The sequence below is a fragment of the Dermacentor silvarum genome, chromosome 2 (assembly GCF_013339745.2).
Source record: "Dermacentor silvarum isolate Dsil-2018 chromosome 2, BIME_Dsil_1.4, whole genome shotgun sequence".
NCBI classification, from domain to species: Eukaryota; Metazoa; Arthropoda; class Arachnida; order Ixodida; family Ixodidae; genus Dermacentor; species Dermacentor silvarum.
The window spans coordinates 217534409-217559333 of record NC_051155.1 but is presented as its reverse complement, the minus strand read 5'-3'; the positions used below and the strand labels follow the sequence as shown (position 1 = coordinate 217559333).

The following is a 24925-nucleotide window of genomic DNA, read 5'->3' as shown; positions in this document are numbered from 1 at the left end:
CTGGTCAACTGGTCGAGCTGGGACGAATTTATTGCTGCTAACTACGCGTCATACGGAGCTCAAGGAAAGAAGCACATTGTTCGCTACATAAAGCCTTTAACGTTTTCAAATCAACTCATTTGCATGTTTGCGCAATTATGTTTCTTTCTTTCTGTGTGTTCCATCCGTCGCGCAGTTCTTAGCACGTATTCTGGAATTGGCTCTTTTATAGAGAGGGAGAGAAAGTTTCATGATAACTGGATAGGTTAACTTTCTCTATTGCCTGTCTCAGTACAGGCCTGTAGCTCTGGGACGTGGCGCCCCGCGAATCATTATGAAAAGGCGACGGTGAGTGCCGCTAACGATACCGTGCGGAGATGGTGCAGAAGCTTATCAACGAAAGATGCACCGAGCTTTACAGACGGAAGCGATTCACAACATGTCTTGGCGTCACGAGGAGTTGAATTTCTTGCAAACACTCGAGCTCATGTTGCTTTCAAAATTGTGTTTCCCAATGAACGTAATAAGCAGCATGTTGCTTCCTTTCCGTGCGGTTGTGCTCGATCGAGTGCCTTTACCTTTGCACGCCTTCCCGTTTGGCGTCAGTTCGTGGCCAGGTGGACAGACGCAGTGGAAGGAGCCGGGCGTGTTGACGCACGTACCGCCCCGGCACAATCCCCGGTTGCTCGAACACTCGTCCACGTCTGTGGTGAAAACAGTATTAGTGACGCGAGTAACCACAAGGTTAATCAAACTGAAGTACCCGACAGCTATTGCACGGCTAGCATCCGAGCGATTAAGACATCCTGCACGGGCAGTCGTAAACGTAGGTACGTGCAAGCGCATGGACAAAGTTGCGTGCCGTTCCAGTAGATTGTTCATGACGAGCGCAATACATGCACCGCTCCAGTGGTGTGCGCATTAACCAATCGAGAGGAGTGCATCAATTGATGCGTTCACTTGATGCATTTGATCCCGTAGTCGCACGAATTGCTGCCACCATGAAATAAACTATTCCATTCTTAATAATCGTTATTACAGGTACAGTTATTAAGTGGCTTGGAGATGTGTTTTTTCTTGTTCTTTTTTGCTTTGTTTTTCTTCTATTTAATCTTCTCTTGTTTTCTAATCTTTTCTGCCCTTACCCCATCCCCCCGTGCAGAGTAGCCAACGGGACACTTAACCTGGTTAACCTCTCTGCCTTTCGCCTCTTATTTTCCTTCCTGGAGACTTGGTATCTTGTCATCTTCGAGCACGCCTACCTAAATAAGCACGCCTAAATAAGAGGATACTAAAGCTGTGAATAGCTTCTGCCAGTCGCCTTATGTTGCTGAATGTTACGAGTAAGGCTCCGTTTCAATAGAATAAGGGCTCACCGCGGCAGTCCTGCATGTTCATGAAGCCCTCGAAGCCGTCGTGGCACTCGCAGAGAAAGGACCCGGGCGTGTTCTTGCACGTGCCATTGCCACAGATCCCGTGGGCGATGCTGCACTCGTCGATATCTGAGCATAGGTTGAGGAAGAGCAGGCCTGATGTCAATAATGAGAAATACTAGCACAAACTGTGATATATGCTGTTAGGCATAAACGAGACCGAAGAAAGCCTTAACGACGAAGAGTTGGGGAAACATCTATTTTCCGATTCTGTCACCACTTCATTAACGGCGAATATCGTAGTCATTCTCTTCTGTGTGACGGCTGGGTGACAGCTAGAACCCTGTCATCACCGGCAGTAGTCGCGACGACGGCTTCCACACAAGAGTGACTTCCGCTTCTCCGCTGTCCTCTTGTGTCCTCCACGACGCGCCAGCCACAGCCTACACTACTTAAATCCGCTTGCCATGTCGTCGAACGGCCACGTACCTGTGCAGTTGATGCCCTCCTGGTCGATCGCAAAGCCTTGGCTGCAGCCGCAGGTGAAGCCTCCGATGGTGTTCTGGCAGCGGCCGTTCTCGCACAGTCCGGGAAAGTAGAGGCACTCGTTTACGTCTGCAATCGCACAACCGCGATGGTGAATTTCCACTCTCCACCTCTTTATCAATAATATCTGATTTTCTTTTCATCCCTTAACCTCCTTCGCCCGCGTAGGGTAGCAAACCGGAAGCGCGTCTGGTTGGCGGTGATGATGATTATGATGGACCTCTGTCATGCCACGCACCCACTAAGGGGGGATGGGCCAAGAATCCGGCGGCAGATGGTAGCTCAAGAAAATTCTTATTTGAAAACGAGAAACGGCGAAGTAAAAAAAAAAGAAAAAGCAATGGAGATATTGGAATAACTGGACTAGTATGCGAGCGAGCAGTCAGGCTAACTGAAGGGTGAATTATAAATGAGGGTACCGTCAAGGAGAGAATAAATCAATGTTGATTTGGAGGAACAAACTTCAGTCTGGTTGACTTCTCGACCTTTTTTGCCTTCTTTAGCCTCCTCCTCCCTTTTTTTCGACTCTCTGCTTTGTACACCTGCAGATTTTCGGTATCCCACTTTAGATTTATATATTTGTTTCTGCCAAAATTCAATCTTGACGCCTTCCCAGTCGATGTATGTCTTAATTGGTGGTGACATTTCGAAGCCCAAGTTTCGAAGCAGGCGAGGCAGAGGCAGTTTTGTAAGTAATTTTTTTAAAAACTTTCGTCCCCTTTTTGTGTGCATGGTTGTGATTTTGCAAGCGTGAACAGCGTTCGTACTTTCACTCGCATCTTGACCCATTTACTGTACCTGAGAATGTGACGTCTATGTGACCAATGTCTCTTCCCGTTGGGCCATAACCAGGTCCCTTAGGACACAGCTCACGATGGGCCTCTGGAAAAATAAAGCCAAGAAAACAGGCATGAAAGAGCGCGATGTTAGTGCTGTAAGTCAGTGGGTGCAGTGTTGAAGCAATAATCTTGCCATTTTCACTAGGTAAGCAGCAGATCATACACTTTTGTACACTTCCTCGCAACTCTCTCTCTCTCTCTCTCTCTCTCTATATATATATATATATATATATATTACTTTAGACACGATATCTCGTGCTGTGTTCATTTTTATTACTACTAGCAGCTTCAAAAATTCCTAATCCAAGTATATTAGTTCTCTTGTTTAGGCTATGACGCTTAAAGGCAGCTGTACCGCAGCGTTAGGAGTGCAATTTATGTTAAACAGTAGATGAGCGTGCGTAGTAAGAAGCATCAAGTGAAGATAAATTCTGCGGCTACAACTATCTTGATAATGTCGATTTGTCACTAAAACGGCGAATATATGCACTTAACAGTCAGTTGCAATAAAAAATGTTCTTTTTTCTTTACGAAAGCACGCAGGTTATCCGAACTCTGCTTACTCTTCGCGAAAGCATGCGACCTCACCAGTTCCGGGCCGCGGACAGGCCTCGCAGGCGTGACCCCAGGCTTTGCCCAACGTACAGCAGCACATGGCCTTCGAGAAGAGTCCGTACATGCCACGAGAGCAGCGACCGTCCTTGAACGACGCGTAGCAGACCTCTTCGCGCAAATCTGCACAGAAAACACGGGCTCAACGTTTGCTCAGTTTTTGACATTTTGAATCGTACAAGAAACAAAAACAGCGCGCGCAGTACACGTGGACATGTACGACAAACCGACGGAAGTAGCGGGTTTGTCATTTTAGGGCATAAACAGACTAGGCCAGAAAACCCCGGCTTATTTAGGTTTGGTAGAATGTAAGGTGATAGAGTTCCCCGTCAGATGCCTATTCCAGGTTTAATTCGTCGACCGAGCCCGTTACGCTGGGGTTGAAGTTGAGAGAGAAGATTGCGGAAGTTGAGTCGACAGTGCCGCTCTTGGGCAGTAACAGCCACGACGGTGTCATAGTGACGATATAACAGAGTGAGCGATGACTTTGGCTAGTTGGTGGACGTTCTTTGTTCTCGCGCGATGTACAACATAAAATAACCGAGACTAAATGAATACAGACCAGGAAGGGTTCGTTTGTGCTGCTTTTCCTGGTCGGGTTTTTTTTTTTTTTTTTCGTCCCCGTTAGTTTGTGCTGTACATTGGGAATGACAGAGTGAGCTCAAGGCAATGACAGTTTCAGCTGCCTTTGGCATGTAGGTTCCACTCACAGAATATAGACATCTACGCCAGTTTTGAAAACGGCACGCAACGAATGTGTTTGGGCAAATGAAATTAGAGAAGGACACTGAATGAAAACCCCAAGAAAAGGCTGACGTACCGACGCATCGCGTTCCTGCAGGGTCCAGGGTGAGGCCAGGTGGGCAGTTGCACTGGTACGAGCCCGGAGTGTTGACGCAGAGACCGCCTCCTCGACAGATGCCCGGGTACAATTCGCACTCGTTGATATCTACAATCGTGAATTTTAGAATCTGAATGAACGAATGAACATAAATTCGCGAGCAAGGAGGACGAAGTATGAGCATGGATGAAATTGTGGGATACCTGCGTGGCACATCTGTACTTTCAGGGTTAGTTGAAAGCAATGGTAATTGGTTTTTCAGCCAGCGGCCAGCCTCCGTTTACGGAGCCACCCCAAAAAAACGTTCCCGCATTTTAATAGCCCTCTGTTTTAACCGTTTTTGAAAGTGCATGTGTGACATATGTGCACGCATAAGTACGGGTGAGTTTGTGGAAATGGCCTTGCGATCTTGAGCACTCCGTTGTAAGGTAATGCCAACGTAGTACAATAAGCGCACATCCAGTTTTTTTTTCCACAAATGGAAGAAGCTGTTCTCTTGATACTCGCTCTTGTGGAAATGGTATGTGCCAGCGCTAGCCGTATAGCGGGAGCAGCGCGGACATGTTGGAAAATGGCGGCCAGGAGTTGGTACTTAACGTTCAAGTGAACCATAAGAATGGCAGTCACTGACCTGTGCACGCGATTCCATCGACGGATGCCTGACCTCGAGGACACTTGTGAGGATCTGAAAGAGTGCCCAATTATTGTTTCCCTCTTATGTTTATCAAGTGCGATGCCACACTTCTGAAACAACATAAAGGTAACTTAAACCGAGATTATAAGCTTAATCTGCCACAAGATGATCATGAAGTGAACGTCGGAAGGTGACGCCATTTGCATATTCAGGACGTAACTTCCTGTAACATCGCTTATGCTGGAAGCGATTGGCCAATGACTGTCGTCCATTATAGGAGAGTACGGCGGTTCGTCGAAAATAAAGTAGAATACAACCCCTGTCGACATGTCTGGCATAGCAGAAGGGATCCCCGATGCGCAAAACTTCACAATGTTTAATAACGCCGTGCTGTAATCTCATTTCGTTCGGGGTTTCTACCCTACAAAGAACAAGAACAAAATTAATTACGAAAAATTAACATTTTCTCTGCTCGTGTACCGTACAATGGGTGTACGTTAAAGAACCCCAGGTTTTCCAAATCAGGGGTTCGGCGTGCCTCATAATCAGAAGGGCACGACGCATTTGGGCTGATTGGTTCATGATTACGAGCAGAAAACAGCGCTAACCGACAGGACGTCGCTCAGAATCTGATGTAACAATTTTCTTTCGCAGAACTTATGTTTTACTCCGAAACAAACACCCAGATTGTTCAAGAAAAGGTGACAGTTTACTTTTGCTAACCTTTAAGGTCTATTCGTAGAACGCCTTCGAAGATCCGCTAGCTGGAAGGAATTTCATGACAAAGGCAGCTGCCTTGCATTCAGTACTAGCGGGGAAAAGGTTTTCTTTAACTATAGTCATGATTCAGCTGGTGTCATGCTGCATTAAAAGCAAAACAATGCACTGCATGCGTTCTTGGCACCGAAGCGATACAAGTACATATGCACCGTAGCCCTCTGGTTGAGAGGCGCGCGTAAGTGAAAGAGTTGTCGACTGCTCGCACCCCTGTCTGCTGTGCAGAGCTGGCAGGGGCTCCCCCAGGCTTTGCCCACCGAGTTGCAGCACTCTGAGCGTAGCATGGTCCTCTTCACGTCGTTCTCGCATTGGCCGTTCCTCACCGTCAGCCAGCACAGGCCTCGCCGATTGTCTGCCACGAAAGGGAGACACAAAGTGTGAGTGCACCACACCGGACAACCGGCGTAAAAAAGCATGCGCCAAGAACGTTTTGAGTTAGGGCAACTTTCAGAGCTCAACTTCGTATAGAAATCGGAGCAGCTTCAGAATGTCCGCGCGCCAGTTATTAGGATGGCTTCCCGAATTAAGAAAATGGTAGGTGTGTAAAGACGCGTGAAAGTACGCAATGGTGTTGCCTCACTAGCATCATAAAAGAAGAAAAAAAAGTGAAAGGCGATTAAACCTCCAGTTGACGTCGATCAAAGAAAATGTCTTTCCTAGGCGTGTTGGGGGTGAGAACGGCACGGAGTCACTGCGCACGGCACCCTATCGCGTCGTCCCTCGCGTGAGGGGAGTAAGATGAGCGTTGGACTGCTTATTATTTTTTTTACTGCAATGTTTTCGGGATTGGCCAACATTTTTAGACTGCAGATACACACGGGAACGGTTGTAGACTGCATTTACCCTTCGGGATCAGCGCACATTTTCAGACCGCACTATCTCCGGCATCAGCCCAGGAAAGAGGCTAGAAACACACATACCCTATACGTAAAAGTAGAGGTAACTCGCCAAAAAAGACATTGTCTTTAAAAATCGTGACGGAGAATCACGGTCATGTAGCGTAGTCAAATGTGGAGATAACTTACCTGGCTGGCGGGTTCAGTGACTGGGTTAGCGTAGGGTGGGGAGGGAGCGAGGGTGGTAGGAGAAGCATGGTTGCCAGAACGACCGGCTAAAGCACGGGTTAGGTCAGCGATGTCAGCCGCCATGCTTACCTATGCAGACGTGTCGAGATGCGTCCAACGTCGTGCCTGCCGGGCACTCGCAGCGATAACTTCCCGGGGTGTTGACACATGTTCCGCTCACACAGATGTCCTTGCCGGAGCTCCGGCACTCATCCACATCTAAAAATAACACAGCGGAAATGTTTTACTACATGTGTCTTTAGTCAGAGCGTCCACTAAGCTTGAGGTGGAAGTCGTCGAAAGCACTAATCTTCGTTCGTTCGTTCGCTCGTTCTATTCGCTTACGTTGACAGTCGTTGTCGATTGTTTGCACACATATTTTTTATTTCCTTTTTTGTTTCAACAATTGTAGTTTGCAGACAGTCTTTAGCGTAAAAGTAGACGTGGTGAAATGTCGCTGTTTTGGGATGAGGTGCCATTCGTTATGCTTCTCACCCCTCTACTAAATCATGGATTCCGGCCTGGATTCTCTCATACAGAATATGCGAGACAAACGTAGGCCCGGAGGTCAGTATTTCATTTTTTAATATAAAGATGTTTTCGCCGCCAAAACCTGGTTAGATGTCATCAATGCAGTATCATCAATTTTCATCTGCTTGTTGAGGTGGCTTCGCCGCATATAGACAAATTTCGCGGTGAAGTAAGATTTACAAACTTTTCTTGCCGCTGGGTTACGGTTGTTTTATCTCGCGCTGCTCGAGATGTAACGGCTGCCGACACACGTGTGGTGACAGACTATACACCCTGAAAAAGGCGCTATAGTGGCCTGACTAAACTCGCTTGTTCCAACACCATCACCGCCCCCACGCCGTTACCGAGCAATGGAAACGGGAGGGACACTGGAAAGTCAAGCAGAACGCAATTTTATCCTTTGCTGTCTTTCTTCGACATGACGCCGCTGCGAGCCATCGTACGGATTTGATACGTCCATCGAAGTGAATGCACGCGCAGAAAATAGTGAGGATGCTGTGCTTGACAAGCGCACAGGGCGCTTCGGAGTATTTGCCATACCGGGTGCTAGCTAGAGGGACTCCACTGTCGTGGGGAAACAGTGGTCACTATAATAAGCGTGTCTTGCTATTCTCGGAACGTGGATGTTCTTCAGGAGGTTGCCAAATAGTGATCACCAGCTGTGCAAAAATATGGTGCCAGCTTGCATGCTGAAAGCATAGTGATCGTCGGTGAGATGTGCGGTAAGTGAATTTCACTGACTTAAAGCCCCGGCCGGAACCGCTTAGTTCAGTGAGAGACGTGTTGCGTTACGTTTGCCGCGGGTTTCATCAGACGCGAAGTCTTCGGCTTGTGCGATCGCGCGTCAGGTATTATAGCTGGTTTATTTTTTTTTCATTTCATTCATAAAGGGCTGGCAAATATAAACGTGAAACACACCTGAAACGATCTCGCACACTGAATCATGAACCCCCCCCCAGAAAAAAAAACGAGAGCATTCATTCTTAAAACACACTGTATACCGTGTTCGAGGGCGATACGCTACACATCCTCAGTTTTGACCTACATAAAAACGCGTGTGAGGTACCTTTTGAAGATGTACTTCTATATGTAAGCAGCTATCTAGTTTTTCGTATGCTTCTCAGGAGTAGTAAGCAATACTAACTAGAAACAGATATCCTATAGGCGATTACTCGTCTGAATTAGTTTCGCGCATGCTGGCACCGTGTGCGCCTCAGCACTCGATTCAGAAGTGTGAGAGCACGCTCGAGAGTAGTGCTTACCTTCGCAGGCGCTGGTGTGCGTGTTGTGTCTATACCCTGTCGGGCATGTGCACTGGTGGCTGCCCGGAGTATTTCGGCACAGGCCGTTTTCGCACAGCATCAAGTTCACCTTGCATTCGTTGATGTCTGCGAAGGTCACATGGTACAAACGCAACTGCTAATTCCAAATACATATTTAGGTTTAGGCCTTCCCTAAGTTCGCAACAGCCAACCAGCAATAGCCATCTGTTGAGTCTTAGTGACATAGAGCGTTCAAGGGGAATTCAAGTAACGCGGCTAGCTGCCACGTTAACCAAGTTTCACCGTCATAAGTAAATCAGAAATAAAAAAAACAACGCGCTGTTTCTGTTTCGGTGGTTTTAGTTTAGAAGAAAGTAGAAACACGGTGCGGGATGCGGTGGCAGTCAGCGACGGCAGGACATTTTAGTCTATTTCCGTTTCATTGGCATTGATTAATTAATTGGATGTAATTATTAGATACCATGTAGGGTTCGTTTACTGAAAATCCTTGTTCAGGACGTACATACCCAGAAAAGATTAAGGAGCTGACTGTTGAAGGCATTAAGGAAATGTACGAAACAAATGAGGGGAGGTCAAGAAGGTGCCATCTCTTGGAATAACAGGTGTTATTTATTCGGGATTTGAAAAAAAAAGAAAGTAGTACTGAAGGGAACGATGTAAATATTATAAACGATGAGCAATGAAGGCTTTCGCACGTCAACCGTCCTTTCAGTACAGTATTGTGCTCCAAATAGGCACCATGTCCAGTCACAACTGTTACCATGGCAGCATTTGCTTGTCTGTTGGTTAAGAGGAACTCATTTCGCGACAGTTCCTTACAGTGCAACCATAGCACTATCTCTAGTGCTCCAAGAAACATGCGACAAACGCACGATGATATATTAGGGCACTAATATTGTATTTGCATTTTCACCGTGTATCGATACTGCTGTAGCAGTTATCGCAATGTCATTACTCTGCGCATCAAACGATAACATCTTTATAGAGGCCATTAGCCGGCGTGGATGACCCTCGTAACATGGCGCAGTTTCTTTCGACAGTTTTCAATGCAGCATCCGCTTATCGTAGAGTCATTGGAAAGTAGGACGTGCATTGAAAAAGGAACATTCGGATGCGCACTTACCTTCGCAGATCTTCCCTGTGCTGTCAACTTTATATCCTGGGTTGCATATGCAACGGTAGCTTCCTCTTAGGTTTTCGCACGCTCCGTTGGGGCAGATGTTCGGGTACACCCAGCATTCATTAATATCTGCGGAGGCATAAACACGTCGTGGTGTACATCTTTATTTTATGTCTTTATGTAATATAACCCTGAGAAATAATTTTACCTTTAGCAGCGGAAAATTTGTCAAGGACACTGAATTGGGAAGTGAGCTTCTAAATGAGATTCTTACCTCCCTGCTATCCTCTCTCCCGGATGCTCTTACGTAAGAGAGTTTTTGTGAATGCAGGTCCAGGCTTCAGATTACAGCATTTGAGCTATAGAAAGATACGTACATTTCTGGGTGCCTCGGATGGAATCACAATTAAGCTGTGTAGTGAAAGGTTATCGACTTTGCAGTAAACATTCCTTATCAACATTCATAAAGATACGTATTACCTGTTCGCTTGTTTAAAGCCAGCGCTTTCACCTAGCTTAAATTCAGCAGTGAGGTACTACGTTTAGTGAGCGCAATGCGACCGTATGAAAAACAAGCTGCATTAGGGAGAGAGAGAGAGAGAGAAACGTTTAGTGATACGAAATGCAGAGAGGTCAGCCGGAGGTACATTCCTCTATAGCCAGCTACTCTGCGATGAGGAAAGGGAAAGAGGGAAGGAAGGAGAAGCACGATCGCGGTGACGATGACTACCAAAGGAAGATGCATTAGGGAGTCTTCATGCAAGTCTTGCAAGCTGCATGCAACCAGAGTGATCTCTGACGGTAACCAAGAACACCAAAGGTAAATACGGACGTCAACTTGGCACATGCGTTTTAGCGACCGAGGGCCGCCTTTGGTCTGACGGTTATGGTGGTGCAGCGAAGTTGGCGGCCACGGCCGCAAGCGACCATTCATTCGCACGGTACCTTCCCCGTCGACGCCGGTGCCGGTGCCGTTGGGGCAGAGGTGCGAGTACTCGATGCTGCCGGGCTGCGGACAGGGGGTGCACTGGCTTCCCCAGGCGGCCACAGATGGACCTTGGTGCTGGGCGGCGCAGCAGCACGCCGACTTCTTAACGGGCATCGGAGAGGGTTGGCCACATTCGCCGTTCCTGTACCACGAGTAGCAGTAGTCGCGCCGGGAATCTGCAGCCAAGCGTTACTTCATTAATCCGTTTGGCTGACAAAGTCAGGACTTCGACATTGCGGCGGGCAAAAGGTGACACTAGTAGTGTTGCTAGGCCTCTAGCAAAAGTCGACGCAACAGCAACAACAACAACAAATATTCGCTAATAACGTTGAAAAAAAAAGTTAAATGCAAAACACATAAGTCTGCACATTGTATATTTTCAATTTCGCTTCATTCCTTTATTCAGAAGTATTAATTTATTCATCCTAGCCTCCCTAATGTATGCACATACGTGTCATGAATCTGAATCAGTTTATTAATGTAAAAAACTGGGATAATTCATGATATGTATATACAGAAGGAGGTCCCGTAGTTAGAAACTGAAATAGAACCTCCTGTGCATGATGACAAGAATTACCAATACAAACAACAATAGGCAAGATGTAAAATTTACGATAATAAAAGCTTTTAGGAAAATGACGCAGTATCATGACGCTGCAAGGTCACAGGATAGCTGCGAGTCATTACTGCCTGTCGTGTTGCTGAAGAATGTGCCAAGAAGAAAGAAAGTGCCCCTTACCGACGCAGGATCTGCCGCCGGGTCCCAGGCTGTAGCCGTTGTCGCAAATGCAACGGAAGCTGCCCACCGTGTTCTCGCACCGTCCGTTGCCGCACACGTTGTCGAGCTCTCGACACTCGTCGATGTCTGGAGCATGCGTACATGAATCTTTTACACTCCCTTCGTTACACCCTTCTTGTGCGAGTAGCAATACAAAGGACAGAATAGTGATAATATGAGATGAGCCCTCCAGGAATCCGCGAGATAGAGGAAGATATATGTAAATGAAAGTTGGCGTCTACCCGAAAGAACATCGTACTTCAGAAGGAAAGCTTCACAGTTGAAAAAAATATTTGTCCTGGTCAGATCAATTGGCTGAGCACTGAAGAGGTGCTGTATTCGATTCTCAGACCACTACAATATTTTCTTCAACTACTTTGTTTTTAAAACACACTTGTGCTTTTAGAGCAACTCCGGCTGACGTCGGCTGAACCATGGTCCAAGAATTTTGATTTCTGCGAGACTGTGTGAAAGGTTATAGTCGTTGTCAATTGCCTCGCCCTTTCTTGTACAGAAAGGTCACCTTTCGTATTTTCTCTTCTGTTTTAATATTTTCTACCCTTTCTCCTTTCCCCCATTGCAGAGTAGCCAGCCGGGCATTTACTCCGGGTAGCCTCTCCGCCTTTCATCTCTTATTTTTCCTCTCTCTTTTCATTAGTACTTCTCAGGAACCCTTGTGTGTAAGTTTCCTTTGTAACGTGATACTCTCGGGAGGCGGATGCCAACTCCCCTTTCACGAAGATTGCTGTCAGTTTCTGTCGGTGGAATGTGCCATTGCAGCTCGCCAGTCTTGCTGGAGACAAAGCGAAAGCCCGAACGTTTTTATTTTAATTAGGGTCGACTTTTTATCATCGTTGCACACTTACCGATGCAGTGATGGTGGTCGAAGGACTCCTTAAAACCCGTGTTGCAGCGGCACTTGACGCCTCCTTGTGTGTTCACGCATATGCCGTTGCGACACATGTCAGTTGCCTCGCACTCGTTGATGTCTGAAATTTAAGAATAAATAGCGGACCTTGCATGCAGAAGGGGGCCCAATAGGGGGTGCAGGGAGGAAGGCCGGGACACCTCCCCCCCCCTTTTGACAGAACTTAGCGTTTGTCACTGCTATATCGATAAGCCGAAAAGTGCCTTTTTTATCTCACGTTCACTGCCTAGAAATGTATTCAAGACAACTGGTCAAAGTGGTACTTCCGTGGACTTAATTTCCAAAGTGCATCACCGGAGAGTATTGTTACTATCTGTAGTGTAACTAATAAAGAAGTACTGAATATCGCAGAGAAACGGCGCTGCTGATTAGCACATCAGAAAACACCTCGCCAAGTGCTCACCTACACAGAATTGCCCGTCCTGCGACCAGACGTAGCCTTTGCTGCAAGTACAGCGGTAGCTTCCAGGTGTGTTCTCACATACGCCACCTCGGAGGCAGATCTGGCTGTTCTCGGCACACTCGTTGATGTCTGGGCAACAGGCAAGCACTCGTTAGCTTAAATTGCAGGAGAAAAGCAAAGTGTAATGAGGGGCAACGTTCGGGGGATGTCGTGGATAAACACTGACACCGACGAAGGTCCTCGTCAGCCTTGTCTCTGCTTTGGTATGAATGATGTTAAAGCTTATGCGCTCGCTACTCGTATTGAATTGCCAGTCTGATCCCGTCCAACTGCCGCATCGCTCTTTTAGAGCGCAGCTCTTAGGCGCCCGTTGCTGCGGCAGGCCTCGGCGTCGCATCTCGCAACCGAGCGAACGAGCACAGCGAAAGATGAGGCGAACGCGGCGCGCAACGGGCGATGAAAGACGGCGAGAGCGAATATAACACGAAGGGGAAAACGGAGGAGGAGGGTATTGCGAAAGTGTAAGAAGAAAAGCGTAGTGCCGCGCAAGACGGACTATGGGACGATGGCTACGAGATAGCGCCGGAGTAGCGCTCGTCGTTAGGGTGCCTTGATGCGCTCGCTCGCCTCCGCTCCGTTCGCGGGGACGTGCGCATCGAGGCACACTGTGCGTCGTCTGTTCACCAAAGCGCTGCATGAGTGGAGGTCTGTCTGCGGCGGCGGCTGTTGTGAATCGCGCCCACGCGTCAGCCACGCGCTGCCTCTCGCGATCTCCCGATTAGCAAGGCAGTCGCGCCACACTTCGCTCCCTTTGGAACGTGCCGCACGAGACAGATTGTCCGCGCCAGCCGATATATCGCGAAATGAAAACGCGTATAGTGCTGCGCTCAAATTTCATGTTAAGGAGTATCATAATCGTCGATGCAATTTTTATCCAGTCGTTCGTTCGTTCGCTCGCTCGGTCACTTATCACTTGAGATCACTGATCACTTCAGAGTGAATCAATCGTTCAAAGTCAGATCAAAGCCAAGTAAGACAACTATTAAACCATGAATGAACTATTAGAAACTTGCGACTGCTTTACACCTACATCACAAATCTCTGTTTGTGATGTAGGTGTAAAACAGCCACAGGTCCTGTCCTTGAAAGACAGAGAGGTCTGTACCCCTCGTGGCCGCATCATTCAAGGCATTGCTCAAGGGCACTTCACTACATTTGCTTACGGAATGCAACGCTGCTCACTCACCGATGCAAGCGTGTCCGCTGGGTGACAACGTAAATCCCGGGTTGCACACGCACTTGTACGACCCCGCCATGTTGACGCAGCGTCCGTTCCCGCACATGCCGCTCTCTGCGCACTCGTCGCGATCTGCGTGACAGTGCATGCGTTTTTGCTTTCAGGTTTACCATCATCTCAGAGCGTGGTTGCTCACGCTTCGCGATGAGCACAACTTTCATTTTTTAAGACTCTATATCAGTGAGGTTCGCACACACAGTTCTTCGCGGCACGAGCTTGATTAAAATCGCGCTCGCGCAGCGTTTATTTTTCTTCCCGCACAAATCTTTCGGAAACACATAGTCCACAACGTTGTATAAGCCGCGACTCCGAAAAGCAAGGATATTGGTCACATTCTTAATCCTCGGCATTGTTTAAGAGGACTGACTTATCCAAGTATTACGTTTTCTTCTCTTAAATAGAAACTTCGAAACGACGCGCAGCAGTTTGCGCTCCCTTTTACGTAGTCTAGCTACCTTGTTATACAACAATACCTTTTCGTGCACTTCTGTAACTTATGTGGCTGTGTCTATTGCGAACGCATGCTGCAGAGTACCGCAAAGTGTTCTCTCACCGCTGCATTCCTTGCCGTCGGGAGTGGTGTCGAATCCCTGCGGGCAGAAGCAGCGGAAGCTGCCCGCTGTATTGACGCAGCTTCCCAGGGAGCAGTAGCTGTTATCCTTGCACTCATCGACATCTGCGGTAGGACAGAAGGGCGTTACTTTCACAACGTTACGGGTGACAACTTGGCTGCACCAAAAAGTAGCTCGTCTTATTATGCACGACCAGCTTTGCACGTAGCACATTGAAGCCACCAAATGAATTAGCACGGCGGAACGAATCGCTGAATCATGAATGGCGATCAAGCGTGACGTGGCCGAGTTACAAGCTGTCGCGCCGTGAGTATAGCTTGTCTACAGCGCACTTCTTGCAAGACATGATTCGGTGCCACCGAGCCACGCCACTCTTGTTCGAAGAATATATCGCCGATTCAGTTCGTCGAGTGAATTCAGTTTGAGTTATAACGGTGCGCTGCAGCACAGGAAATAGAATGCAGCCAACCGGACGTTAAGGCGAGTAGCTCACGTCAAAAATTTAGGCATGTCACTGCAGTGATTATGTCACCATTGCTTTGAGTGGCACAGTGTTGTGAGCGCCCCCCCCCCCCTCCCCTCCATATAGTATACAAAACCAGAAACAAGAATTGCGCCTGTTTTCCTAATGAGCTGGGATACGCGTGACCTATCTTTGGTCGAATATTTACCTGGAAACGAATTGGACAGGTAGACGACCTGCGCGAAAGAGGCCATCTGCGGCATAAAAATGGTGGCCAAGTACACAGGTACACCCGCATTCACGCAGGGTAATATGTGTCTTGAGGTTGGAAAAAACTTCGTTGCTCAGATTGGTAGATTTCGCAGAGTGCCAAAGTAGGCTTTGGCTGTTCGCACTGCTGCGGCACCGGCGACAGAACTTGTGCTTACTATAAAACAAAACCATCCCAAAGAGTCGGCATCTGTTTGATTTGCTCATGCCGACAGGAAGGTGTTCTTTCTTTGCGCGCCGAAACGCAAGGAGGAAGCGAGAGCAACTCATGCTTTCAAGTGCCGAAAGGCAGTGAGTGGTACAGCTTCGCGACACTGTGGGTGTGGTGCAGCCGTGCGCACACAAGGCTTCTTGTGTTACATGTAAACACTGCAGAGGTACGGAGGCAAGCGACGGCTGAGCGAACGCATGGTGTACTACTATACGCATGTGCATTGGCGGTATATATATAGACTGACCTTTACAGCTCTTGTGGTCGGACGCGGGCTTGAAGCCGGCGTCGCAGTCGCAGCGATATCCCGTTTGCGTGTTGACGCAGCGGCCGTGCTCGCAGAGGTCAGGTCTCAGGTCGCACTCGTTGACGGTCATCTGCTCCAGCGATCTGCAGAGATGTTTATATTGAGCTGCGTGCAAGAACAGAGAGAAACGGGGAAAACGCGTCAGCCGTGTCAGGATAACCAGTTCTTTTCATTTATGGACACTGCATTTGCGCCCATCCTGCCAACACTTGTTCATCAACAGCTTACATCTTAAGTCCAGTGCTAGACAAAGACCTCGCCGAGATATGTTTTCAATAATGCCAGCTTAGCACTTGTCGGCCGATCCATTGCTTAGGTATACTTACTATGCGTGCTGCAGCAAAGAAGGCGAAGTTCGACGGTGCTGCTCGTCGTTCTACGACTTTGGTGATTATATCGAGAACGGGCACACAGGTTACACAAACTAAATGCCCATGGTGACCATTCGCAATTTCCAACACGGAGCATTCAAAACTGGTGCGGCTTAGACAACACGCTAAACGCGGCTTTTCATTCGCAATACCAACTCAAGGCGGGAAAGTGATGACAGTTTCAAGGTTTGGCAGATAGAAAGACAAGTTGTAACAACTCAGTTTATCGGTTGACAAATTTGGCAGTCATTTTTTTTTTGTTACGCGCTCAAACTGGTACATGACAACACCACCAACAACAACAAAACAACAACAGCAAGAATCACCCCTCATGATTACGGCATAACACATGCGTAATCAACATTGCCAAAATGTTTAATTTTTTATTCCTGCGAATACTTGCATTCACCTTTGTCTGTATTTTGTACTGAGTTTTCTAATTCTTTTCAGTGTTTCTTTTTTTTTCCTTATTGCTTGATTATGCGTTGTAGAGTTATATTGTCTAGATCGCTGTTGTAATTATATGTTTATCTATTATTTTAAGTTTTATTGTTTTCATTTCTGCTTGTATATTTTTCACTACATTAAAAAGTAACCAAGGGTCCCATTACAGTCGTTGGCGATGGGACCCTTGTGTGTATGTATCTATCCTAATTTGTAACATTTAAATGAACCTAATAATAACATTCTATATAAGCAATAATCGCGGAACCATGCAATACCAAAACATTCTGGGCAGAATATGATGGTTCCACTTTCTCTGGTACTTTCGTGTCGGTACCTTGCTGTCTTAATATTTATTTGCATCTTATATTTTGTTATTTATAGCACCCTTTCTGTTTGGGCCTGGTTGTGATCAGCAGTTATGTACTAGACAACGTCCACTCTCCCAGACCACCCTCCCTCTTCCACGGTCACCTTGTACTTCAAGCAGATTGGACAATCAGCGCAGTTATAAGCGCATTTTTGCACGCACGACTACCTTCAGAGCATCACCTCTCCCACGAACGATCGAATTGTGGAAGGGTTTTAAGATAACGTTGTCAACATCCGTCACCCTGATAAGTTTCCAACCGAAGTATCTGTCTTAATTCTATATTTATGATACTCCGTTCATTCCTGATCACTGCATAATTTAGTTGTGTTTATTACAGTTCTAATCCCCTAGTTCTGTTATTGCGTTCTCACCTAATCACCATATTGCTTAGGTGAGCTTTATACTTTCATGTTCTCAGTTGCAGCTTGTTATTTTTTTTTTATTTCGTGTATCCACACACGCCCAAATCATGGATCTGTTCTCAATACCCCTCTCACGAAATAGTCCAACACTAGAGCACTTGAGGTACTTTAAAGAAAGAAAAAGAAAGAAAGAAAGAAAGAAAGAAAGAAAGAAAGAAAGAAAGAAAGAAAGAAAGAAAGAAAGAAAGAAAGAAAGAAAGAAAGAAACAAACAAACAAACAAACAAACAAACAAACAAACAACAACCGAACAAACACAATTAAGAAGAAACAGAAAAATTGAGCTTGTGCTAAGAGGCGGTACTTTGAACCATGACGGACAGGGTTCATGAGAGAGGGAGAGCGTGCTGTCTGCCTTACCTGTTCCGTTTCGCGGGCACTGTTGGCAGGGCGTTCCCCAGCCACGGATTCTCGTTGAGTCCTTGCAACAGCACTCAAATTTGGTCAGCTTCACAGCAAGCGAACTCCGGCAGTGGCCTGGGCCGCCGTATTCCGTGTAGCAGTAGTCCTGGCTCGTGTCTGCAATCGCAGCGGCCATATTGTGCGAAGTGTGAGTAAGACTGAGTTCCAGAGATCTGGATATGGCTCGAGGACGGAGCCACGCGCACAAGTTGAAGGCTAACGTGGCACTTTCGAACGCTTTGGGAGTTCCGCCGTAATTATGCTAGAAAATAGGCCGCCTGACATGAAAAAATGAGCAGCAGCTCTTATGTGTACAATCGGTCTCTATAAAGTCTTCTTAATCAAACTGTGGACAGAAAGCAATAATATCAAGGATTAAGCTCTAAAGGTTCTAGAAGCTAGTGTTAACTGTGCAGTTCGTTAATCAGTTTTTATGTCATGCTTTATAATTATAGCCTGTTTGCCTTATACCTGGAAAATTCCCTGTGTGAATGTCGGGCACAACATAACCTCACAAGTCACGCGACCTTCTCCGGCAGGCTCGCTTTGCATTTAACTGTTTTGGAGCACTCCGACAGAGAAGGAAACACGAAGATAGGTTTCCTAAACCGGAAATCCAGTCATGGCTTACGAAAAAGTTATGCTACATAAGAAATTTACGCGAGTCACAGCTCGTCCTCGGGTGTCATGAGATATAGCGATCAATAGCACGTGGCAACTACTGAAACTATGGTAGCGTTTTTGCCGTTGACCAGATCGCGTAAAAGGCGAGGAGGTCATGGCGGCGAGTGGCAATGCACTGCCGAATGGTAATCGCGTAGTCCAATCTTACCGAGGCAGGCCTTCTTGTCGTGACTAGGCACGGTGCCCGTGCTGCAGATGCAGTAGTAGCTGCCGTCGGTGTTGACGCAATGTCCACCGTTGCATATCTCCAAGTCCTGGGCGCACTCGTTCACGTCTGAAAAAGCACACTTACTAAGAAGGAGCAAGTGACTTCATTGTGGTGTTTCGTTGCATCGATTGGTTTGGAGAAACAGGTTTGAAAAAAAAAAAAAGAACACACGACGTAAATATAGTAAATCGGAGTGCATAAGCGAACTATTAAATGACGAGTACGGTGTTCTTGAAAGGTATGACCTATAATTTCTTGCCTCTCTCTACCAGTAGGTTCCTGTTCGTTTCTCGCTCCTGTTCTCAGCCACTTCTCTGTTTTGGTTTTCTTAAGTGTTTTTCAAGTTTTTAAGGTTAGTTTGCTTTCAAGAGTAACAATAACTATCTCTCAAATACAATTATGTTTGTAGTTGCCGAGATTGTTTGTTACTTCCGGCAGCCCACTCTTTGGCCATCACTGCACTTGTAATAGCGAATGACGTATCTTTAACGAAGTCGCTGACTAAGCACTTTGTACTGCCATCGTCAAGGCCGTCGCGAAGATACTAAGTCCCTTTTTCGAAACGTTGACTCCAGAATGAAACGTTCTTGTCCGCCCACTGTTGATAAAGCCTCCATACTCCTACGACCGCTTTGCATTGCTTGTATTTATTCCGCTGTCACGTATGCGCTGCCCATGCTAAGGTTGTTGCTGTCGCGCCAAAGACATACAGCCGGCAAGCTGGCGCACCCATATGACATGTCATTTCACGTTGCCGAGACGGTGCTTACCTTCGCATTTTCCTGTCCGCGGGTTCTTCGTGTACCCTTCACTGCACTCACAGATGAATGAGCCTGGAGTGTTGATGCAGTTTCCTCCATCGCAGATCCCCGGAATAGCTTCACACTCGTTGACATCTGCGAAGTGCGACGCTTAGTTGCCTAAATTAACGAAGGTAGCAATTTAGCGTGAATTTCGGAGTTCAGGGCACGCATTTTTCATACGTGTGACACAGTGGAAGCAAGTCGTTTTTCGAAGACTTACACCTTCACAACTTCTGCTACATCTTCCCAGCAAAACGTAGTGTCAAAAGATGTGTCTTCTAACTCATCTGCCCAGCGAAACTTCACTTGTATGCAACGATATCACTCCAACTGCTTCATTATGCAAACGGACGCTTCGCTCTTTTTGGCAGGGGAATGACATAGCAGAGTGGCAACGCCGCGACGTGGCACCATATATTCTAGTATTTGACTTACTGGAGGTGACAGTGACCCATAAATCACCAGGCTAAAGAAACAAATGTGAAAACACCACGCGTAGGTCAAACAGAGGAGGTGCATCGCGGCGGGTGGCGCTCCTTCAAAAGGCGAAATAAATGTTTGACTCGGCGAGAGCTGTGCTAATAATACCAATAAACTAAGGAATGGCATATTTTTTTTTTTAGTTGCGTCCGCTTGTCCGTGTAAGTCGGCTTCAAATTCTGAACTTGACTGTAAGTTGTATGGCTGAACCAACTCAAAAAAAAAAAAAAGGAAAGAAATGAAAAGAAAGAAAGGAAAACGCGGGGATTGAATTTAGAAGCACTTTTCGTTCTTTCGTACGAACTGCTTTTCAGTGGACTATATCTTTGCCAGCGCATTGTCTCGTATTACGATTCATTCGGTTCTGAAGCATGGGAAGCCAGGGTAGTTGCTGTGGGTTCATTTCTAGTGTAATGGCACCTCGGAGAATAAACGAAGACGCGAAAAATAAGACACGGCGAACACCGCTGTCTGATTTTTTTTTCCGTCTTCGTTTATTCTACTTGAGGCCATTGCACCAGAAATCATTCGGTCCAAACCCAACGTTACTCAGTGTGGGCAACTCCGACAGTCAGGGTTCCCCATTTTATATATAAAGTGATCGCAGTGTCTGTGCTAGAGGATGCGCCTGCTTGCACCGCAAGTGACAGCGTACCCTGGCATCCGCGCGAGTGGATGTTGGTGATGTACCCGCGGTCGCACTCCAACTGTCGCGGGCACGCCTCGCATGGGTGTCCCCAAGCGACACCGATGGTAGCGCAGCACAGCTGCCTCGTGCACACGACACCGGGCAGCTGGTCCAAGCACGAGGACTGGCGCTGGTTGCGGAAGCACGGACCGGTCCTGTAGTCTGCGATGGGGTGGACGGCAAATCAGCGGAATACATGCCGTTATAGAACAACGCCGATATACCCCTATTGAAACGTTCCGTATGTCATTTGAATAATTTCATCGCCCTGTGCACTAATCACGTATGTATTTGAATAATTACGTATGTTTCCGTATAATTCTTACGGAGTTCATTCCGCACAAATTCCGTAAAATTTCCTACGGAGTTAATTCCGCACAAATTCCGTAAAATTTCCATAAGAATCTTACGGAAAACATACGGAATTACTTGAATGCATATGGAACGTTTCACTAGGATTTCCCCGAGGTTTCGGGCTGTCTCAGCGTGCAGTATTTGTCATTTTATAGTCCACTGCGCGATGAAAGAGATTTCTCTGTGGACCTTGTTGCGGAGTTCTTGAGCCATGGATAGCCTTCCTTAGAAGAATCCCTACTTCTGTTCAACACGAGCATGAGAACGCGACCCGGCGATAGGTCTGATCCCTGGTTCAGTGGCCTCGGAAATGTTTAACATAAACTATTCGTCACCATTGATGTACAATTTGTTACCATTTTTATTGCGTGTGTCCCTTTCTACGACCACGGTATCGATAAATGTAGGTAAGGCAAACTTGTGCCGAGAAATAATGAAAAGCTGTCCGAGAAGGAGCGAATGCAGAAAGAAGTGTGTTCTAAAACAAGCATTATTTTCTCGTAAAAGAAAATTAAGCATAAGCGCCGAACTGTGGACACTGACCAGAAAGGAGGACATCTCCATCAAACGTCAGCCATGTTTCAAACTATGACCTTTACATAAGGCCTCGTCACTCGGATGCTTTCAGTCACCAGATTGACACGAAATCCGTGAAGCCCACATATGCGAAGTGATCAACAGTGATTGTACAAGCAGTGTTTCAAGCTGCAGTCAACGCTTCGACATGGGGAGTTGTCTGCGTCAGAGCCTGACGAAGACCGGTCTCCGCGTCGAAACGTTGGTTCCAGTGACATTTCTTGTTCCACTGCTGTTAATTACTTCAAACCTCACTCTTCTTGTCTCTTTGTTTGTATATACGTATATATAATGAAGACTTTTGTAAGTTTGGTAGTGAAACATTAGTGCCGAATTTTCTTATAACTCCGCTTCAGCTTGTGGCCAGCAGAAGAAAAGTGCTTGGCATCAAGAACAAACCTCGAGTAGCCGGCCACTTGTCTTACCTCTCTCACACCGGCGTCCCGTGTAACCATACACGCACGAGCAGCGGTCGTTGCCGATGCAGCGGCCGCCATTTAGGCAGGGTTCTCGGCACAGTCCACCGCCGCCTGCACATCGTCAAGAAACTGGGTTGTGCAATGACTCGGCACCCTGGAAGGTGTAGGCTATCCCCAGCATGCAGCATGGAACACTCCCCCAGCCCCAACGATCCCAAATTCACAAAACTGGGCCACGATTTTGTAGCGCTGTCTTCTGTTCGGTTCTATGCCACTCTTGACTCTTATCACCCGCCGTTCATGGCCGGTTGATTCAATTGATAAAGCGGGCGTAGCGTCGCTCTTATTAATTATTAATTAGTGACGAAGCGCGAAAAGGAGTAGCGTCGGAAAAGGCTTTCATTATAAGTACGGCAGCGCAAAACACGACAACAATGAGGAAGTAAAGAGCACTTCCTCGTCCTTGTCGTGTCTTGCGCTGCCCTATTTATAATGAACCCGTACCAATTATCCCGGTTGTCAGTTTCATTGTCGGCATCACTACAAAATCACGGCCCTGCTCTAACGCAATTTAGGCTCGTGACTTACCGGCACGCTGACTGTTATTTCGTTATCACAATGTTCGCCATCGCGTTGGTCGTTGCACGATGCTAGCCAATTACAGCAGTGCGTACTGACGCCAGAGGAGCTCAGTGAAATATGGTCCCTAGAGGCGTGTTTGGTGGTCTCGCTTCATAGCTTGCTGTGTAACTCCATATTGAATGTTCAGTATGCAGAAAGCTGGTTGGTATGGATGGACGGTCGTTTAAATAATTTGGATGCCCGTGGTCCACACAGTATGTTTAGTAAAATATCTCTTAGGAATTCAAATGAATAACACATGTAAGAAGACCGACTGGGAGTACGTTCTGTGTCATAAGTGCACAAGCAACGGTAGGAAGAGCTCGCCGTGCTCTAGCGTGGGTGCTGTGCCACAAAAGCTCCAGTGGTTTGCTAAAGGTCCTGTGGTGCAGCTAACTTTTTTCAAGCTCTGTTATAGAAAAGAAAGAAACTGGCAATTCAAAGGGACACCAAAGAGGAATTGATTTCTTCTGTGTCAGTAAATTACCATTCTACAATATCAAAAACACCTCTCTTGCCACGATAAGACGCTTGGTGAGACAGGAAAAAGCGCAATAACAAAAGACGAGGGGCGACACCTCCTTGAACTTCCCGCACCAGCTCGCTGTGACGTCACGGATTTTGACAGCGTCTCGTAGGGCCTAGTTAATTCTTTGCGGTAAAGATCGACTTCATTACGTGGCGAGTTTCGGGAACTTTTGCTGAGCCAACGCCGCCTAAATGCGAAAAACATACTTGGAAATCCGTGACGTCGCAGTGACGTACCGGCATTGGGAATTCGGCGCGAAAAAAAAAAAAAAAAACAAACTGAAACTTTGACCTTCATTTTCTCTTATAATAATCAACCTATTGTTTCGAAATTAATGACAACGGAGTTTTCAAAGAAGGCTTTATCCGTCTGTACTGATTTTAGTGTTTTGATTTAGTGTTCCTTTAAATTTGAAGAGCTGGCGGGCCGCCGCTTCGTGGTTAGATTTCATCTAGGGTCCCGTGGGCGAAAAACACACACCAAGTTTGTAGCACACAATCGACACGTGTTCGTAAAGACGAAACAGTAAACCACAGACTGCGGCTTCTCGGCGATACAGATATCGGTAGTCGCGTGTCCGAAGCAACTTCGAGCGGCGGGCCAATTTCACGCCTTCAAAAATCTGGCCGTAATACCACGAGCTCTAGTCGCACGCCGCTGTCAAGTTCGCAACGCGTCCTCCAAGCCCGGCCATGAGTTAAGAGCTGGGCGCAACCTCCGCGGCCTCCTCGGATGTTTTGCGTGTGCGAGGACATCCGATCCCGTCGTCTGTCAGCGCTGACCGGGGGAGAGGGGGAGCTGACAGCGCGTCTCTGGTCGCGTGCCAACGAAGCCGTATTGCAGCAGGAGGGGGGGGGCGAGGACGCGCGAGCTGCTCAGGCCACCAACGACGAGAATCGAAACGCTCGACTTGGGAGTCGACTGACTCACACGGCGGTCATGCTAATTTATCCCTGTCCCGTTGCCCATTCAGCCGGGCGTACGAGCCAGCCGTGGGCGACGGCGAGTACTACGCGCTCGCCTTCCGCTTTCTCCTCCCTTCTTACCGAAGATGTGATTGCTCTCCGGTGCGATCGTTATATGCGCGCCCTGAGTAACGCGATACGACGTGCGAGTTTCGTCGTCTCGTCTGCGTGGCAATTCTGCAAATCGCGTACGCGCTTCTTGGCCTTTGCCTTGGACCCTCTCTCCTCTACGCACGGCCGCTTTCGTTGAGCGCTGAGTTCGTCATTTGGTCGCGCACTCTCACATGTTGCAGAAGAAGGGTGTCGAGAAAGACCTTGCGGTAGAATTCCGCTACCACTGGCGCATGCAGGAATGGTTAGTTCCGCCGTGAACGCACCTCAGTGTACGCTGCTGAGTGCTGATCACTACTTGAGTGGCACTGAAAGAAGTGTCATGTTCGACCTCGCTTGCCCTGTTTGAACGACCATGGAAACATCATTGATGGTAGATGTTCCTTTGTCTCGCTGTCTCAAAAACTTTAGGGCGATCGGTTCCTGCCACAGAAACGCAGTGTTTCTAGAAGCTTTCGGTTGTTCTACGGCATGGCAGGGCGGAGAAGCCGCAGATGTTTAGCGCAGCTCAGTAGTAGACGTCTTCGAAGTTCGCTGTGTAATTGATGTAGAATGTATAAGTGAATTGAACACGTGCCCGTGAATTGAACGAGTATGTATACACGTAATCGTAAGAGTTCGATCAAACTTAATTTACGACGGTTGCCTTCGTGCTTGTGT

At 47.3% G+C, this 24925-nt stretch overlaps 1 protein-coding gene across 1 annotated transcript in view; it reads right to left on the bottom strand.

The window, feature by feature from the left end:
- Positions 1-24925, bottom strand: part of LOC119442654 (fibrillin-2-like) — a 98306-nt gene that overhangs the window by 49362 nt on the left and 24019 nt on the right. Inside the window, 23 exon segments of the mRNA XM_049662281.1 lie at positions 558-683; positions 1356-1481; positions 1842-1967; positions 2697-2780; positions 3326-3472; positions 4170-4298; positions 4822-4875; positions 5810-5953; positions 6756-6884; positions 8459-8584; positions 9603-9728; positions 10545-10763; positions 11327-11452; positions 12232-12354; positions 12697-12825; positions 13943-14065; positions 14547-14669; positions 15757-15921; positions 17786-17944; positions 18660-18785; positions 19490-19615; positions 20658-20852; positions 22046-22150. Coding sequence (XP_049518238.1) covers positions 558-683; positions 1356-1481; positions 1842-1967; positions 2697-2780; positions 3326-3472; positions 4170-4298; positions 4822-4875; positions 5810-5953; positions 6756-6884; positions 8459-8584; positions 9603-9728; positions 10545-10763; positions 11327-11452; positions 12232-12354; positions 12697-12825; positions 13943-14065; positions 14547-14669; positions 15757-15921; positions 17786-17944; positions 18660-18785; positions 19490-19615; positions 20658-20852; positions 22046-22150 — 3036 coding nt within the window.